The sequence below is a fragment of the Lissotriton vulgaris genome, chromosome 2_1, assembly GCF_964263255.1.
Source record: "Lissotriton vulgaris chromosome 2_1, aLisVul1.2, whole genome shotgun sequence".
In the NCBI taxonomy this organism is placed as follows: domain Eukaryota; kingdom Metazoa; phylum Chordata; class Amphibia; order Caudata; family Salamandridae; genus Lissotriton; species Lissotriton vulgaris.
Genome location: NC_141687.1, coordinates 1823917465 through 1823938381, shown reverse-complemented (window position 1 = coordinate 1823938381; position 20917 = coordinate 1823917465). Strand labels below are relative to the sequence as shown.

The 20917-nt window shown below is 44.4% G+C and overlaps 1 protein-coding gene across 1 annotated transcript in view; it reads left to right on the top strand.

Moving 5' to 3' along the window:
- The window catches only part of ADAMTS7 (ADAM metallopeptidase with thrombospondin type 1 motif 7), a 594575-nt gene that overhangs the window by 380009 nt on the left and 193649 nt on the right, over positions 1-20917 (top strand). The window contains exon 16 of the mRNA XM_086957915.1: positions 8381-8522. Within this exon, the coding sequence (XP_086814041.1) occupies positions 8381-8522 (142 nt within the window). The remainder of the gene's footprint in view (positions 1-8380; positions 8523-20917) is intronic.

The following is a 20917-nucleotide window of genomic DNA, read 5'->3' as shown; positions in this document are numbered from 1 at the left end:
TGTGACTACTTTCAATACTGCCTCCAATGAAGTGGCTAAAATTATAAAAAAGCACTGGAGAATCATCAATTCAGGACAAAGGAAATGGGAACCCCCCAGGTTCGCCTACAAAAGGTGCCATAACCTCAGAGACCAACTAGTCAGTACCAGACCCAAACCACCACCTAAACCCGACAATACCATCCTCAATGCGTGGGGAATGCCCAAAGTAACCGGACACTACCCATGCAATGACTGCAGTGTCTGTCACCTGACATCCCACACCAAAACCCTGAACCTGGAACCGAATAAAGTATGGTCCCAAAGGAGCCACACTAATTGCAACTCACAGAATGTGATTTACTTACTAACCTGCAGATGTGGACTCAGATATGTGGGCATGACCACTCGCAAAGTGAGGACCAGGATCACGGAGCACCGCAGCACAATGCGATGCAAGAAAAATATTAGCAAGTTGACAAACCACTTCATCACCCACTGTCACACCCCCAATGACTTCACCTGGACAGTCATTGAGCAAATACCAGTCAGCCCCATCAACAATGACAAAAAACTATTAAACAAAGAACAAAGATGGATATACCGTCTGTCCACAGCCACGGATGGGCTTAATGATGCTATCCCCTGGAACTCCCTGACCCTATGATGGTCTTTATCACCCCCCAGCAAGGCGCTACCACATTACACTGTGCTAACCTAACACTTGAGAACAACCTGGTGTCTCAAGCGCTATTCCTCTTGCCATGTTATTCGCCCCAGTCACCAGCAAGGAGCCACGGCAATAGGTCACACACAGTGTTCCATCTACATATACTAGCACCTGAGAACACCCAGGGCCTTAAGCGCTATTCATAATGCCACATTAAACTGCCCCCGTCACCTATCATGAGCCAGTGCAGTAGGTAACGGAGCGGTATTTTAATTTACATATACTAGCACCCAGGGCCATAAGCGCTATTCATAATGCCATATTATACTGCCCCTGTCACTTATTATGAGCCAGTGCAGCAGGTAACGGAGCGGTAGCGCGAACGGGGATACCCTCCCATTCGCGCACCGGTATACACACTACGGCGCATGCGCGGACCACTTCTCGGCCGCGCATGCGCCGATCACTGCCTTCTACGCATGCGCGGACCACTTCCCGGCCGCGCATGCGCTATTCACGGCCGTCCCAGCACCCGGCAGCCTCACACGCCCACACAGGCGCTTCAGACCGGGCACTATACCGCGCATCAGCGCGCCAATGAGCGCTATCTAGACCCGCCTAGCGAGTCTTTCTACCATTGCTCTTCCCCCAGGTGCCCTCAATTATTCAATCTATGACAGTATATAAACCGGCAACAGCAGCCATTCACTACCGGTTCTGCGAAGGAGGCACAACAGGTCCCACGCTGGTGCTGGCCAGAAATCCTGTGAGTATGCAGTACATCACTACAATAGGTAAGCGCTTCCCAAATTTTCTCCCACAGGTCCCCTAACCCCAGTGGTCCTACCTCTTTCTCCCTACTAGGGCGACACCTTGCCACTTCAATAACCTTGGAGCAAAAACAAGCCTTGAAAGCGTAAGACATGGTCCTTGCGCCACAATTCTTCACCATTCACTGCAGTAATTTTTACCGCTGTTTTAATCACTTCACCCTCGAGTTCTAGTGCGATTCCACATTAATGATACCACCAGTATCATTACACTTGAGCCGCTCATAGCCTGCACTATTCGCTATTTAAGTCGGCTGTCATAATATATGATCATTACCTTCTAGTGACTCTTTCTCGCCCATGTTTGTCTTGTACCTGTCCTCAATGTTAAATGTACAGGTGATCTTGAGAAGGGAATCCCCCCTCTCACAGTTAGATACACTTTAGGGCGTGTAGACACATAGACTACACTACACAACCCCTATTTTAACTCACACATATTTTATTGTCCTGAAGAAAGCCAGATTAGTATAAGGCACTGGCTGAAACATGTTGACACTCTAAGGACGTAGGAGGTCGTAACCCGCCTCTAACGTCCCACAGCCTTATTTTAACCGCTGACGGAGGCCCTTTTAATAAAGTATCCTCACCCCAGGGACCATCCGCCAAGCCGTTTTAACTTCACATACCCAAACACCCAACACCGCACACACAGTGACATACCTGCTCCGCTGTAATCAGGCGTCGAAGCACACCCGGGACACGCTAGGTGTCACTGGGTGGGCCCGATGATGAAGCATGCCACCAACTAGGTTGGTGGGTGAGGGCTTTCTAAAGACACCCAACAGGTGCCACTGCCACTTGGCAAAACGATACTGAGTCGCTATGTAATTAATAATATTAATGTCAGATTAACCCAACCTCTAGCTAGTCTCCTTTTGATATCCATACATATAAACCGGGGATCTGGACTAGCTTTCTGGTCCTCTCTCTCCCTCTTGATTCTCGCAACATTTTTTCTAATCAAGTACTCCAAGAGAGTTCATGTGTTTTCTTGCTCCCTGGCTCTATCATTTGCGGGTCCCGCCTCAAATAAACCACCCCTGTTGTTTCCATCTGACCCTACTCCCTCACCAACTCCCCCGATGCTCCTTTACCCCTCACAGTAAAAGTAAATACTTTCATTTTAATTATTTTTTGGGGGTGGGCCTGGATGCTGCCAATTGCTGCCGAGCTGATCTGCATTTCAAAAAGCACCTTTTGCAATAAAAAAAATATGATTATTTTATTAACCGGATCACTATTGAAAACAAGTATCTGCATCACATGCATGGGTGGTGTTGCATGCATAAGTTATTATGCATGTGCACACCAGCGAAATGACGCTGGAGGGTGTGTTGTAGTGCCTTTCTTTTTTGCTGATGCTGCATTGGCAACAAGCTTTAGCAAAGCCAACAGGGTAATAAGACTAGCTTTGCAAATGCTACATGGTTGTAGCTCTTCGCCCAACCCAGTCAGAATCAGTGCACGCTTCGTCTTCCCTCCTGTCTTGTCTCCCACCAATGGCAAGCTGCAGGCACCATCTTCACACACTTCAGCTCTTAGTTTGCTGGCCGACTGAAGGGTGCTTCACTGTGGCCTTCCTCTGTGTAAAGCGATGCCATAATGGACTCGCCTCGGTTCCTACACACAACCTCTACCAATGGTAAGACTACCTATTTCAGTAGGTAAATTCAAGGTTCGAAAACTGGGCCACAGGAACTCCCCTCAGTCCATGCCACCGCTTACTTTCTGATTTTAATTATTATATTTCGCTTCAGTGATACTACATATCTTTGTGGTACGATAGAAAAGTACAATTAGCACGTCTCTAGGTTTATTGGACAGCACAGTGCAATGTAAGTTGAAAAATGTATCCTTCCCCTCGCTTAGCAAGAAGTCCCTGTGCAGCAATGATTGCACTGCCTTTTCCCTTCGATATTCACTGGTGGATGGAAGCAAATCCCTTCGCTTTCTCTATTGTGCCTGCCCCCTACCTTTACTGAAACACCTGGGCCCATATTGCAGATGAGGTGCTACCCTAGTCTGCGACGCGTTGCATCTTTAACTGGTTGTGCGGGCGCTCAGCAGGTAAATGTGTCCTATCGCAATGATGCGCTGCGAACAGTGCAGCCACAACTCGCAGCTGCCATAGCGGAAATGCAGTGCTGGCAGGTAGACTGGCTAGTTGAAGCCACCGTTCTCCCTTCCAGTGTGCATGTGGCAGCCTGGCCTGCATTTGAAAGGGGGACAGGGATCCCTTGCAGGTGGATGACGAACGTCACAGTACCTGCAAGCAGAGGATTGTCAAGGGGTCCACAGGATCCCATTTTCTGCCTTCCAAGAGTCACGCTCCGGGGGGTGCCCATTGCTTGTTGCCACCTTTATTTGGTGTACACTAAGTGCATCTACTCATAGGCTCTATTCCACATGTCTATAATACAGCATGGGTACAGAGGCAAAGTGTTTCCTCATTGTCATGGGGCTCCCATGCAAATGAGGGAACTCCCTCTTAAGATGTCGCCGACTTTGCACATGCACTGTTTGTACCACCAGACATCACTGGTACCATGCTCAGGGTGGCACAGTGGTGGTAATTCCTTGTAAAATGCTCACCCTTACACAGTGATGATGTTCCCTGGTAAAATGCTGGCCCTGGCACATTGTTGGCAATTTCTGCTTAAAAGCTGAACCTGCCGCAATAGCGGTACTCTCTGGCAACATGCTAGCCCAGGCACAACAATGGTAATCCCCAGGATCATGTTCACTATAGCATGGTGGCGGTATTTCCTGGTAAAATTCTGAACCCTTGCACAGTGGTGATGATTCCCGGTAAAATGCTGGCCCTGGCACAGTGGGGCTAATTCCAGGTAACATGCTGAACCTGCCTCATTGTTGACAGTTCCTGGTGAAAAGCGGGACTTGCCACAATAGCGGTACTCTGGCAACATGCTAGCCCTGGCACAATAGTGGTAATCGCAGGATAATGCTTACCATGCCATGAGAGCCCTAATTTCTGGTAAAATGTTGAGACTTGTACAATGATGGTAATACCTAGTCAAATGCTGAACCTGGCATAACATTGGCAATCTATGGCAACATGCTGTCCCAGGCACAGATGAGGTAATTCCTGGCAACACGCATGTCTTGGCACAAAGAAATTAATCCATAGCAATATGCTGGCCCTCGCACAACAGTGGACATCACTGGTACCATGCTCAGTGTGGCACAGTGGTGGTAATTCCTGGTAAAATGCTGGCGTCCTGGCACAATGGAGGTAATTCCTAACAGCATGCTGAAAATGGCACAATGCGGTAATCCTTGGCACCGTGCTGGCCCAAGCACAATGATGTTAATTTGTGGTAGAATACTGGTCCCTGCAAAATGGTGCTAATCCCTGGCAACATGCTGGCTCTGGCACACTTGCATAATTCCTGGTGAAATGATGGTCCTGGCACAATGAGGTTCTCCCTCACAGCTGTTGATCGTGGCACAATGGTGTCAATTTCTGATATGATGCATTCCTGACACAATGGTCTCAATTTCTGATTTGGTGCATCCCTGGCACAATGGTCTCAATTTCGATTATGGTGCATCCCTGACACAATGGTCTCAATTTCTGATATGGTGCATCTCTGACACAACTGTGTCAATTTCTGATATGGTGCATCCCAGGCCCAATGGTGGTAATCCTTGGCTAATAGTGGGGGGAGTCAGTTGTCAAGTCAGGCTTCACCAATGGGCTCAGGTGAACACTGAGATTTATTTTCTACTTTTACTTGCATCGATCCTAGCAGTTTGTCAAAGTCTGTGAACTGTCACACCATCCAGGTCACCAATCCCAGTAACACCAATGCTAGCCTTAACGTCGAATACTGGCCCTTGCAAAATGGCGGGAATCCCTACCAACATTCTGGCTCTGGCAAAGCGTGCCACAGAGATGCTTCACCTGCGGGCACTTGTTCATGTATTCATGTCTTTTATATTTGTATCGTGCGATGCATTTAATTTGTTTATTTGCTTGCCTTTACTTATTTTCTCTGCTCCATATTTATCGCAATATCTTTTCAGTATTGAGTTGTAGCTTATTAATCATCTCATGCAGGTAGAGGCATTGATGCCATTTCCAGGTTGTGCTGATTTAAACAGTCTATAAGAATTCATTCATTCGAATGTTTATGTTTCTATAGGTGAATACTAGGTGCCCGCTCTTCAATCCCCTTCCTTTTTTCCAGTCACGTTAATAAAGAAGGGAAGAACCATCAGGCCCTTCTCATCTATGGGCTTGAGATTGTTGGGACTGAAAAGGTGCCCTGCTTGGCTCTGGGGGAGCGTGTGTCCCCATCGCAGGTTGCTGCTGGATGTCGAGTTTTTCAGCGGCACATATGACAACAACCGGGTGAGTGCTGAGCTCCCCCGTGGCATGGAATCCTAAGGCACAGAGTGGGCCTCTGAGGCTGCAGGGACACTCCCTATGCACTCTCTGTTACTCGGCCTGACTGCCCAAGCTCGCCGGGCTGCAGAGGCCTGACAGTGGTGCCAGGCACCACAATATTATAATGGAGGGATAGGCCTTGATCCCTGTCGCCTGCCAGGAAGAGTTCCTGCCAGCCGCAAATGTGGTTCTGTCTTGCTCTGCCGCTCCCCTGCGACCGGATTGAGACTGGCTTGAATTCTAATTCTTTAAAAGTCTCCCAGATGCTTTTTATCATGAGAGACCCCAAAACATAGATTAAAATCACTCACTACTAACATTTGAGTGCGAGGTAGCAGGTGTGGCGGGGTATTCTGATGCTGCTGCTCCTCCCCCTTCCTTTTGTTCTCTGAACCAGAGACAATATTTTCCCGGAAGTGCATTGAGGTTCTTTTTTGGTCAGTTACACTTCTGAAACAGAGACTATCAGTGCTACAATCGATAATTAAATAAGCAGCTCAGTTGAAGGGGTTTGCGATCTCACGCTGATGTGGGTCTCCCTTCCTTGGTGTTCTCATGTTTATTTATTTATAAACTTTTATTTAGCGCGAACGTGAACCACGAGCGTATCAGAGCGCTTTACAGTATAAGAGCATAAATGGTTGAGGTGGTATACACGCATTCAAATGTGTCAATTTGTACAAAAGAAATCTAAAATATATGAATAACAAACATATGTTACCTTGAAGGTCTCCCACAATGATTAATGAACAATTGTTTATTATCGGTTTCCAGCTCGCTCCTACCACGTCCAGTGCAGCATTCAGATGTGAGTTCTTTTTTTCTTTGGCTGCTTTCCAGACAAGTAAAGTCGTGAAGAAGAGCAGTGATACAAGCCTCCTGCCCTTGTGTGCCCCAACAAGCCCCCACTGCAGACATGTGGGTGCTGTGCACCCACGCAGCTCTTTTATGTGCTGGGAGATGAGCAAGACGATGCAGGCTGTGTGCACAACCCTGAAAGTCTGTCAGTGACCTCAAGGCAGTGCTTTTGGTCGAGTTTCTCATCTCGGACCATCACACAACTAATATTCAAGAATGGCCTGAGTCAGGCATCAACGCCAGCATTGGTTAATAATTCTGTTTGTTACAATTGCATTTGCCCCCCTTACATCATTATGTATCATCACTCCCTTGATGTCATTTTATCATTGACTAGCCCACCTTACGTTACCCCTGAATTATATAGGATCTGTTATGTTTGCACTACATGATTTTATGCACATTATTTTCCCCATTTTAGTCTTGTTGTGATCTTTTTCCTTCCTCTCCTTCTAACTGTAAAGCGCTCTGATATTCTTTGGGATCAAGTTTGCGCTATATAAAACTTTATAAATAAAAATAAATAAATAAAAACAAAAGTGTTTCATAGTAAGTGGCCCGAATATGACCTCTAGTTTCCTTCCTACAGCATGTTCCGCCAATTCCCCCATGACCATGGAGTGGAAAGCAAACATGAAGGCTCTGGCAATGCTCTTTCCTCCCCACCAATAATAAGGACAGAGTTCAACCTCAATAATTGCTCTTATAACTATGACTCCTCACCATTGTCTATGTCAATGTGGGGGTATTTGTAGAGCGGGGCTGCTACTCCAAGGAGTGTCCTGGCGCTGGATGCTGAAAGGTAACAGGTGGGGCATGGAGGGGAATTATGGGCTTGAGATAAGCCATGTTTTCAGCTTTTTCCAGAACAAGGGCGTAGACTTAATGCTTCTGAGGTTCAGGGGCATCTACTTTTTCGGAATGCTGTCGTCATCTAGAGCAACTTCCTGGGTGCCATAGAGGCTGTAAATCCTGTAGTGAACTTCTCCAAAGGAGTTAGATCCTCGTCGCCACTTCTGTAGTGAACTTCTTCACTCGAGTTAGATTATAAAAGATTGAAGTTTATTCATCAAAAGTCTGATACGTCTACCTCAAAGGAGGCACAGGATTAACTGACACCCATGGAATGCAACACTGTGACATCTTCACATTCCATGATGTCTTACCATCCTGCCCTTACGCGTCACCACAAATCATCAAGAAGGCTTGAAGCACACGCCATCTTGGTTTAGTGCTCTTGCACCAGAATAGAAATGCTTAGACCTTTCCATCAACTTTGAATTATGCTTGAGGAGAGTAAGCCTGGTATCCACTGGTGTTTCACCAGATTACTGCTTTTGCTGTGACACCATATAGGAAATAGCAAGGACCCAGAATTAAACCTATCGCCAGAGCCCCACAGATCTGTGACCATCTACGAACATGGCTAGCTCCACTGTCATGTCAAATAATTTAGTCATTATTCTGGGATCCAAACGAAATGGAAGCTATTCAAAAAACCAAATCTGAGGAAGGTACTCTTGCTCATGAGCTATTGTTAAAGGTCAGTAACTTTACATTACTTACGTTTTAATTGCATATACTTGGCTATACTGTGTGTTTAACTGTATGTTGTACATGTCTTTGCAGCTGCTGTTTCAGGAGACAAATCCAGGCGTTCGCTTTGAGTACATTATCCACAGAGAGCTAGACGATGAGAATGAGATCCCACCTCCCGACTTCTCCTGGCGATATGGATCATGGACCAAGTGCACTGCTACCTGTGGGACAGGTGAGAAACAGAAATCAGAGCCTAACAGCAGCCTGGCCAGTCACAGGTGAGAGCAGAGGCCTGTCCTGAAAGAACAACCATCGGTGTCAGGTGAGAGGCAGTGACCTCTGCCCAGCGCTCACTGACCTGTAACAGGTGAGAGATGTAGACAGCTTTTTTGTCAGAGGAAAGACAGGGACATTAGCCAAGAGCACCAGGCCCAGTCACTGGCACCATGCCTTGCCACCGGCATAAACAGTGACCTCAGCTGAGAGTCCAAGACATGTCAGGTGTGACAGAGAAACTTCACTCAAGAGCATTATGACCTGACACAGGTGATACACGGAGAATGCTGAGATATTACATGCTTACAACAAGGGCGGCATAGACCTATACTGAGATGAACTTCACAGAGGAGAGGTGTTGGCATCACCAAAGAAAGCATCCACCTGTTAGAGGCGAAAGGAAGGGTCGATCATGAGCACCATTACCTCTTACAGGTATAAAACGATCATAGTCATCTGGAGATCAAGTGCTCCTGTGTGATTAAATCTGTATCACCTGACTGACAAGTGCGTGGACTGTGAACCATTACAGCAGGCCTACCAAGAGGAGCTGGTGCTGTCCCATTATAAGTATGTCAGTGTTGTGGAAAATTACTGAAACTGTCCTAATGTTAGAGCTACAGCCTACTGAGAAATGTTAGGGATGGTGAGCGGAATGGACAGAGAGAGACTTCATTCATACTACCACACACACAGAATGTACTATGTGAACTATTATGTGCCGAAGTTTGCATGTTTGTGAATTTTATGACATTCACCATGAAATTGCATATGCTCCATACTACCTCTTGGTAGGTCCTCGACTCATATACATGTGGTGGAACAGCTTTGTTTCAGATGATTAACCCTCACCCTGCTCCGCTGTAGAAACCCCTTTACAGCAGGCCAACTACCACAGCGCCATATCCATGTTATGTTACATAAATTTGTAACGCGCACAGCTACTCATGAGTATCCTGGCGCGGTGCCTAGCAGGGTATGGAACAAGAATCAGACAAAGAGATGTGTTTTTAGTTTTCGCTTAAAAACCACTGGATCCTGAATAAAACGCAGCACATGAGGAAGACCATTCCAAGCAGCAGCTGCTTTCACTGCAAAGTATCTGCCCCCAAGCCTCTGAAGCTTGAAGCGGGGCATCTGAGCAAAAAGTAGGGACGAGGAGCAAAGGGGGCGAGCAGGAGCATAGAACAAAAAACGTCTCTGCGGGTAAAGAGGACCACAGCCATGAAGGGCACGATGGGCCAGGACCAGCGATTTAAATTGGACTCTTTCAGCCACTGGGAGCCAGTGAAGGGATCGCAACTGAAGTCGGGCACTGTTCCCAGCCGATGTGCCCAGTAGGAGTCTAGCTGCCGCTTTCTGAACCACCTGTAACTTCCTCAACAGGTAGCCCGGAATGCCAGCGAACAGGGCATTGGCATAGTCCAGCCGCGACAGGATCAGTGCACAAGTAACCGTTTTCCTCGCTGCCTGAGGTAGAATGGGAAAGAATCTTCCGAGAGTTTTGAGAAGGCCATAACAGAAGCCGGCCAGCTTTGTAATGTGTGTTGAAAAGGAAAGACCCTCATCAAACCATACCCCCAGATTTTTAGTGGGCTTCCCTATGGAGGTAGGCAATGGAAACTCAGGAGGCCAAAGGAGCTCTCGAAAGTTAGGAAAGAAATTCCCAAACAACAGAATCTCTGAATTCTCTTCATTTCACTTGAGCTGTGCACCTGCCAGCCATTTAAAAATAGAGGATAGACAGTGTTGAACCAGAAGCACAGAATCTGCATCTTTATCCCAAGTGAAAAGAAGCTGGGTGTCATCAGCATAGGCCATTACCTTAGCCCCCAACTCCTCCACCAGATGTATCAGCGGAGTCATATAGATATTAAAGAGAAGGGAGCTAAGGGAGGATCCCTGGGGGACACCAGTAGTCACTTGCTGAGGGGAGGAGGAAGATGGGGGAGTCAAATCTGCTCAACTCGACCCTACAAAAAAGACTTAAGCCAACCCCAAGTGGCACCCGCCACACTTATCCTGGCCAATCATGCCAGGAGAAGTGAGTGCGGGACCGTGTCGAATGCCGCCGAGAGGTCCAGCAATATTAATGCAGCCCTCCCACTTGCATCCAAACACTCACAAATGGCCTCTGACACCTCAACCAGAACTGATTCTGTACTATGGGATGCCTGGAACCCTGAATTGACTGGATGCAGGAGCGCCTCGCTTTCCACAAATTCCGTAAGCTGTTTATTAGCCACCTTCTCACACACCTTAGCCAAAGCAGGAAAGAGGGAGATAGGCCGATAGTTCCCTGGGCTAAGGGAGTCCAATGACTGCTTTTTTTTAGAAGTGGCAAGATCTTAGCCAACTTCCAAGCATGTGGCACAACCCCTTTCTGAAGGGACATATTAATTATGGTATTCTATTCTGTGTTCATGGTCGCTGCCATTGCTGCCAATAGCCTAGATAGACAGGGGTCCAAGGGTGAACCAGACTTTAGACCGTTTCAAATTTTTAAGGATTCCAGGGGGTCAACTGTCCTAAATGTGGACAAAGAGTAGACAGGGTCAGCCGATTGGGAATCCACTGGCACCCCAATGCTGGTGTCACAGGGTGTGAATGCCACCTGAATAGTCCAGATCTTAACCCTAAAAAAACAAGAGTGTATTACACCAGGTAGTCGAAGACGGCGACACGTTAGCTTGGGCTAGGGGAGCAGTAAAGCTCTGAACGATAGAAAAGATTTCTTTTGAGTTGTTACTGACTGATTTAATGCGGGCTGAATAAAATTGCCCTTTAGCCAACTTAACAGCCTCATAGTATACTTTTTGTCTGTCTCTGAGCTTCCGCTTCGCTGCCGGACAATATCCATCCCTGCGCCAAACCCGCTCAAGGAGCTTACAATCATGCTTCAGAGCTTTGAGGGTCCATGCAGTCGAAATACCTGCAGTGGGCTTCCTGCACTGTTATTTCCGGTCAGGGACAGCCAAGCACAGTCTGGTGGTCCATGACAGGGAAAACAAGAGCAATGTACCAGAGAGATAGAAATAGAGAGGCATGTGCTGTTCCGATACAGATATATACAGAGATATGAGAGTGTGAATAACTTTCAAACTGATGGAGAAGGTACTGAATTCGCAGACTAAGAAGAGATTAGAAATAGCTGTCTGCAAGATATTGTGCATTCTGTCGCCTAGATAGGGTGTTTGGACAAAATATAGAATAAAAAATATTGTGTTGCATAAATATTGTACGAATATTGTGGATAGGAATATCGTAGGTAGGAGTATCGTTTTAAGTGTTTTTAATATTGTAAAAGATATCGTTTTGTAAAATATTGTTGTATATTATATAATTTTTATGGATGATTTCTTAGGTTTTTAACATTATTAAATGTATGGTTTAGTAGTAGCAATAAATAATAATTCAATGTTTTATTAATTATTGAAATAACAAATTGTTTCAATTGTAAATACGAATTTCGTATAATTTATTGTAAATAAAAAAATATTTGATCACTTTATTGATTTTGTATCTAACTATTTTGTATAAAATGAAATTTATGTTTAATTTATTTATTATCGTATAGTATTATAGTTTGGTATAATTTTCTTTTTAAATGTAAACATTTTTTAAAATGTTTACAAAATAATTTGTTTGCATTAGGCCTATTTTGGTAATTTTTTTATAAATAAAAGTATTTGTGTCTAATTTAAATGATTATATATGTATTATAATTACTCATTTTTATTTTAGATGTACAATTTATTATTAATGATGTTTATTAATTTTATTGGTTTATGTTAATGTGTTATGTTATGTAGTAGATATGTTATTTTTGTTTGATGTATACATCAATATTAACTTTTTTATGTCAAAAATATGTTTTCATTTATATGTTTCAATACTTTTCCCTATTAATTATATTGAAATGATTTATCAAGCAGGAGCTGCGAAACTTACATTCGCCCCTTTACTCTTAAAAACTTTCTCTAAAAATGGCTTATAAATGGGATGGAAATAGTAAATGTCACTGATTTATTATCCAACATCTTCACAAAATGGTTTAGATTGGAGTGGGATTAGTAAATGTTAGCCCTTTAGTGTCCAACACCTTCCCCCTAAAGGGCTTAAATTGGAGTGGAAATAGTAAATCATACCCCTCTAGTGTACAACATATTCCCCTTAAATCGTGTAGATTAAAGTGGTAATAGTTAATCCTACCCCTTTAGTGTCGAACACCTTACCTTAAGTGGTTTAGATTGGAGCAGGAATAGTAAATGTAACTCTTTATGTTCAACATCTTCCCTTAAATGGTTTAGATTGGAGTGGGAATAGTAAATGCTACCCCTATAGGTTCCAACACCTTCCCCTATATGGCCTAGGGCCTTCTTAAGAGATTGGTGGGCGGGACTGGGGTGGTTCACCACCGCCTCGCACCGCCAAACCTGAACGCTGCCCGCTCACTAGATTACAATACAAATCGTTGTCTGGCATGCGGGCAGCATGGCAGTCCAGCGGCGGTGTAGTAAAAAGGCTCAATGAGCCTTTAATACTGCCATGGGACCTCCACAGAGCGTTCCAGCACGGCATGGACTGAAAAGTCCATGCGGTGCTGGAACTGCGTGGGTACCTACCTGCATGGGGTATAGGTTTCCCCACCGCCATGTAAGATTGGCGGTTGACTGTGGCACCGCCAGCATATTCTGAGCTGCTAACCGCCGCGTCACCACCAAGGAATCCGATTCCCTGGAGGTTGCGGTGGTCCAATGGTGGTCCTACTGCCAAACTCATAATACGGCGGTCAGACCAACCGTGCGACAGTGGCTGGATGGCCACCATCGCGCCCCCATGAGTCTGGCGGTCCATTGACGGCCAGACTCGTAATAAGGCCCTTACATTGGACTGGGTATTGCATTTTTCACACATATTATTAATATTTGCATTTGTTTATTAGTAAGGGTACATGACACGGTTTATCTTTTTTTTTCAACATTTATTCAATGTATATGTGTACATTTTTAATACATACACATATGTTTATACATAAGAAAAACATATTGTTATTTTTTACCTACATTTTAATACAATTCAGAACCTCGTTTGATATTTCTTTTGAAATTTTTTTTATTTTCAAGTATAATTTTAATAATAAATTATTATTTATCTTTTGTTTTTTATAGTATTATTTATTTTATACTTTACATAACTGTTCCATATTTTCATTTAACATTTATTGACATGCTGTATATTTTTATAACAATTGTAAACATTTTTTAAACATTTTATAATCATTTTTTTTCCGTTTTCATGTAGTGTCCAGTTTTTTACTCCTCACTACTTTTGTAATCTATTTGTGTAATTTTTTGATGGTTTTCCTGGGAATGATTAGCAGTAAGGTGCTGCTGCTCATTGAGAAAGAAAAGATATTTTTTAAGGTTTTCTATAGGTTTCTAGGGACAGGGGTGAATGAAGGTAGATCTAGCTAATAGTAGTCATAGTGTTGGTTTCTACTTTTTGGGTTTATATTTGTACTTTGTGTTATTTTATTTAATAGAGTTCACGGTTAGGCCTCGTTAGAGTTTGGTAGTACTCTATTATTATTTGTTATAATGTTATTCTAGGTGCTTTGCATATTTTTAGTGTAATGTTTACATAATGTTTAACAATAATTTTTTTTATGTGGGTTGGCATGGTATATGTTTTTACAGGTTTACGGATCGTATTGACATTTGGATTTTGTGTTCTTTTTCAAAGGAAATTATTTTGATTTCTCGTAAACCGTTTTTAGTTTTGATTTCCTTAAAATTTTTGGGTTTCCTGGAGTGTTCTTTTGTTACAACTTTTCGTTTTTTTGCTGTTTCTTACAATATTGGATTGCTTTGTTGGATTTAAAATGGATCTTTTAAATATTTGGCACTTTTGAGGATTTGGGGGATTTTTTGTCACTGTTTTTGGTGGATTATATTTTTTGACATGTATATTCATGATGATCTACAGCTAAAGAATAGTAAGTTTTATGTATGTAATTATTTTTGGGTGGAAAATATTTAATTGTATTATGTATGGGTATTTGATATTATTGTTATATCTTATTATATAATTTATGTGGTGTACTTAGGGTCGTCTTTGATTTAATTTGTAATTTTGAGTTTTGTAGTTGGTGATCTGTTCATTTAAAACATGTAATTTTTATGTATCAGTCTTTTTTGCCATTTTATTTGTATGTGGTTTAGACTGCTGTATAAAAATATTTTGTTTCATGTTTATTTTAAAATATTTTATTTACGCTGGTGAGCACCTTTGTTAATTTTTATCGATTACTGTTTTATTGTTTTTTTTTATAGGGTTCTTGGTATTGATTCTAAGTAGTGTGCTCCGGTGTTGTTAATAAAGAGTTTTACTTTACATTGTAGCATGTTGTACATTCTATTGGTTTGCTTGCTAATTTTAGGTTTAATTTGGGTTACTGATTGCTCCGTTCTTAGTAGTTGGTAGCTTTGTTGTTTTTGTAGGGCTTCTATGAATTCATGGAGTGCAAGTTGGGTTCTCCCTAGCGTAGATTGGAAGGCATTGTGCTATCTTTCTACTGTTTGTTGCGTTTGGCTTCTTGAGTCATAGAGCTGTTGTAGACATTCCACCATGGAATTTGAAATATGGGTTGGAGTCTGAATCCAGAGTGGGGCAGTCTGTCAAACTAGGTGTATTCAAAGAAGTCCATTAGGGGACTTAGTTTGTGCTTTTTTTTTGTTGGTAGAAAGGACTTTCTATAAGTAAGTTGTAGTGGTTATCTGTTCCAGGGACATAGGATAGTGCAATTATTAATTTATTTTAAAGGCAAATTGGCTGCTTGTTGCATATTCTATACTTAGGGTCTGATTACGAGTTTTCCGTCTGACCACCCGAACACCGCGGCTGAGTCCTCCAGAAGACAGCAGTGCCGGCGGTCTTCTGACCGCCGTATTACGAGTTGACTTCGATGTCTGCGGTGTGGCTGCTGAGGTCTTGCGACGGTGGTGAATTTTGTTCCATACATTTTGATGCTTTTGTGAGCATTTCAACTGCATGTGTGTCGAATGCACATATATGCATGATACATGTGGAAAAATACAACCTACTCATATGTGGGCAGTCCAGGCGATAAGTATATGGTCCAAAAATCACTTACCTGTGTTTCGCCCAGAGAGGGTCCTATTCCTCGGGGTGAAGATGCTGCTGTGAAGGGGGGAACTCTGATGGGAAGAACAGGAAAGGGTTGAGTATGCACCCCAAATCCTTCACTTTTGCCGACCTGAAGACGGCACCCCACCTCCATGGTTGGCTCGTCGGTGAGACTCCTCTGTTATTCCCTATGGCCGCTGATTTTCCCCTGGCACATCCGCAGTGGTCTGTGGATGGCTGGCGTTGTTGGTGGTTCAACCCCAGTCTTTGCAAAGGCACACCGACAATCTTGTAATATGGCAGTTGGTCGATGCGCGGCAGTTCATGGATCCCCGAACTCGTAATTAGGCACTTAGTGCATATTGTTGGAGGTGTTTCCAAATGCTTGTGTTAAAATAGTGGTAACAGCCTTATATAGATGTGTGTGGGTATGGACTAGGGGGCTTATCACGAGTACGGCGATCCTGGGAACACCGTACTCGCTGTAGCGGTCCGACCGCCACCACCTCGGCCGTATTAGGAGTGTGGCAGTAGGACTGCCACAAGGCTGCCGCCTCCGCTGGAATCAAGAATCCCGCTGCAGCGGTGGTCTGAAAAGGGCCTGAATATGCAGGCCGTGCTGATGCCAGCACCACTAAGCATATTACAACATGCATTTCCACTGCCCATTTAATGGGGTGGACACCACCATGAAAAGGGTGGTGGAAATGCAGGTAAAGAGGCCATATCAAGGCCCCTGGACGAATCTGGCCTTGGGGGTGCATCAGGGGGATGGTGAGGCACATGTTGGTCCACCCTGAAATTGCACCTTGGTTCGTCATTGGTGCTGCATGCAGGACATGGTGAATGCCAGACCTTGCTGGAATTTGCTGCAGGCTTTCTCACAACGGTGGTATACTGTTAGGCTCTCCTATGACCTAAACATACCACTCCCATGAGACCGCCGCTGCACCACGCGCCCGCCCTGGATTCAACTCGGAATCTGGTGTGCGGGTGCACCTCGGGCTCATCAGTCTTCCTGGGACCGCCGTGGCAGTGGTCCCAGACGAAGACCGCCAAACTCGTAATTATGCCCATAGTATTGTTTGGATTATGGTTTGTTCAAAGTGGATTATTGTTTTATGTGGGGAGTAGTTATTTGCTTTAATTTTTATTTGGTTTAGTAGTTCGTAGTTAGTGCTACTTTTGTTAGGTAGCATGGCATATACAAATGGTATATTAGTGTTTTTCATTATGAGTAAAAATAGTTATTTTTAATGGCGAAATTTTGGTTTTCTATATTTTTATTTTTATTACTTAAGTATAGGAAGGGGATATTTTTGAGAACGATATTTATTTTCTGATATTTTTGTGAATCAATACTGTTAGCATAGATATTATGTCATTGATCCCTGACTAGACATGAATGTAAAGTCAATCATGTGTATGCTAGGAACAATGCACACATAAAGAAGATACATAATGAATGCACATGTAATATGGCCCTCCATTTTGCCATTGAGGGGTTCTGGTGACATCAAAAACCACAAGGTGAATACTAAGCATTTTCTAAACATCAGCAGAACCCTTAGGCAGCAATATAGGACCATATTAGAAATTTAACCAGTTTTATATTACACGTTTATTTTGGTGCCTTCAGCATGAAAAGAGTGTTTTTTGTCAAACTAGGAATTTTTTTAAAAACATTATATGAACTACTGGACTATACTGTGTTTGTTTTTAAGCTGCTGTCCGCATTGCATAGCTAACAATAGGCCCTGCCTGAAATTATATACAGGTTTGTTTATCTTTCATAAAGACAAAGCAGATAAAACAAATGACAATGGTGAAGCTCTGTTGAGTGGTCTGTGGTGTCATTATCTAAATGCAGTCTACCTTGGTTTCGTATTTTTGAAGACTGGCTGTCTCGCTTGGTAGCCACTTACCGGCGATATTTAACAAAGCTAGAGTGCCCCATTAGAGATGCCTCTAATATAGAGGAAAAGGCACGAGGCATAATAAAACCTCCAATCCAGGGTTGCTGGTGACAGTAGCACAGTAGCAGGTGAAGAAAGTAGCCAGTGCACCCTTATACCTGATTACAGTACCCAAGATAGAGCCACAAAGCAAAATACTGGAATCCTTAAGTAAGGAAACTGGAAAAAAAGAGGAGAGAAAACACCACTGAAAGCAAATAATAAGGAACCCTTCGAACAAAAAAAAGTGTAAGGGTTCCAACATTACCCGCAATTTAGACAGCGCGTTTAATACCTTCCTGCACACTTTGAACGAAATAAGAAATCAGGTCAAATTGGGAACTAACCGCAGAAGCACTGCATCAGTCAGCCATGATTGATTGGGACAAATGAACCGTAAGCCCCACCTCATCAAGGGGTGTACCATTCCCGAAAATATGCCTAGGCATTCTTACAAGTGCCTTCTCAGCTGCCACTCATTCTCTCTGAAAGGATTTTCTCCAATGTTAGGCCTGCAGGCAAAGGCAACCTGCGCAGCACCACCACCTCGGTTCCCACAGAAGCCATATGCGATCCAGAATGATAAGTGCTCAGTGGCACATCTCGGTCTCCGCAGGCCCTGCAACAACAGTCTCTCAAAGTCTCTAGAAAACCTCCTCACAGCGCCGTGATTAAAGACTAATTAGCTGGAGACAAACAAAAACTGAAACTGGTGTCCCATTGGATGAAGTCAGTACTTCGCAGGACAACAATGGGCCCTGATTGCCATTAGAATATTCAGGTGTGATTTATTTTCATGAAGACGATGCTAATTAAACAAAGGACAGTGATGAAACTCTGTAGAGGGGGTTGTGTTTTAATTATCGACATACAGGGGCAGATTTATAATAACTGGTGCATCCCTGCATATTAGCAGGGATGCGCCAGTTATTGTGCGTTACGGCAGACACCTCTTGTGCCACCATGGATGCGCCGCATTTACAATGCGGCGCACCATGGGCAAGAATAGAGAGATGCGTGACGCATCTGCTGCCATAAAGGTGACACATTGTTGGAGTTGCGTCGCAAGCGCGACGCAGCTCCATCAAGGCTCGGGGTGCCCCTATGCCTAACATGCTGCGTAAATCCTACGCCTGCTTCAAGCAGGCGCAGGGTTTTGACGCAGCATGGCCTTAAAAGTGACTGAGTGAAATCTTGTAGATTTTACCCAGCCGCTTTTAGGAGGCGTTCCTGCGCCGGAACACCCACATATGGTGCAGGGCTTTACAACGTGACGCATCTCCCTAGATGCGTCACGTTGTAAATACCCCCCAGCATTGCGCTGGCTTTGCGCCGCAAGTGCATCACAAAGGGTGACGCAACGGCGGCGCAAATGTGGCGGACGGGGTTTGTAAATCTGCCCCACAGTGTTGTGCTTAGAGATGAATTAGCTGGAGGAAAGGAAATCACACTGAACCTTGGTCTCCTATTGGAGGAAATCCGTATTTCACTGGAACTATGTCATATCTGAAAAATAACAGATCCCTGTGCTATACAGGCTTAGAAACCACTTTATTTTTAGCAATACTAGCAGCCAAACATGTAATATGCATTTTTACAGAAATATAAGATGAGGCAATGGATAGAATTGAGCTAAAGGATGACAAATGGGTAAATGGAGAGCAGTATGTAAAGGGGGAACAAGAGGAAGAGACTTAGGAAAGAGAATGAGGTAAGGTTGTGGGTAAGGACTGGGAAAATAAGGCTAGAAGAATGAATGAAAAGGGAATGAGTGACTATTTGAGAGGAACGAGAAGGGACAGACTGAAGGAGGACGGAAAAGCAGACGGGGGGAGGAAGAACTGGCGAATGTATGTGAGGGAGCAAGGGTTATAGGGCGGAACCTGGGGAGTAAAGAAACATCGAGAGAGTCAAGGAGGTGATAGCGCATGCGAGGGAAGAAGTCCAAGGGGTAGGTTGACAGAGTGCGAAAAAGCCAGTGAGAGAGGTGCTATAGAGCATACATGCCAATAGACCCGATTCAGGCGGGAGACTCACGATTATTTGAAGCCAAACATGGCTTTATTATAGCTGTCTCCACCCGGAAATGTCCTCTCTCTCAAAAAAAGCCAAATAAATAGAGGGAAATAAACTCTCCCGATTATTATTTTTTTATCTCACACTTTCCTCTCCTAAAATGTTGGCATGTATGCTATAGAGGTAGAGAGGAGAGTGAGGGAAATGACCGGCGCTGAAAGAAGCAGTGGGGTGAGGGGAGACCGACCCAACTGGTAACGAAAGGCGAGAGACGGGACGTAAGAAAACGAGAGGGAGGGAGAAGGGGAACCAAGGAAAATGGGCGAGGGAGGAGAGAACGGAGGCAATGCCTGTGAGACAGTGGGAGGCAGGGGAGACACGAAGCCTGCGTGTCGTGAATCCCCGAGTGAACATGACGCCGCAGCCTCGGCGTCCTCTGCATAAAGCCTGCATTGTTTCCGCTGACAATGGCCTCTCAGCCCCTGCAGCGGCCGACGCTGCCTGCCTGAAGCCTCGCGTGGTAACGAGCGCGCGGCTCTTGGAAAGGTTTCAGCAAATCGTGATGTTTTCACGTGACAAAGCATGTAGCGCCCAAGGAGAGAGCAGAGCCCCGACTAGTGCCAAGGGTGTGGGCAGAACCCTTTCCAGACTGAGTGTTCAGGGCGTGAGCATACTTACCACCTAGACAGTGTGCCAAGGGGATGGGTATGGCTTGCATTCAGGGGAGAGAAGGGCTGGGGTGTGAGCATAACCCCTCACTAGAAATGAATTTTCCAGGCTGTGAGCAAAAATCCACCGATTGCCCAGGCTGTGGGCATGTCCTTTACCAGGCACAGAGGGCCAAGGCTGTGAGCTTAGCCCCTACCAGACCTATAGTGTCTTACCAAGCACAGCTGAATAAAACCCACCTAGACATAGAGGGCAGATTTACCAATATTTCATGCAATGCAGCAGTGCAATTTGATGTGTTGCTTGAAAGTGAGAGGGTTTCGAAGGCCCATGTGTTAAATATCTCCCTCTCAGCCAGCTCCTTTGTATATTTGTGACAAGCTAGTCTAAGTTAACACTTTATAGATCATTTGCCAAATTTTGCACTAAGGTTTTATTACACCACTAACAAGGCACAGAGAATTTAGGGCCCAATTTAATGTTTGGCAGAGAGGGTACTCCGTCAAATTGAAGGTCCACCGCCTCATTTAGAGTCTGGCTGGCCTTCAGTGTGTCGACTGTG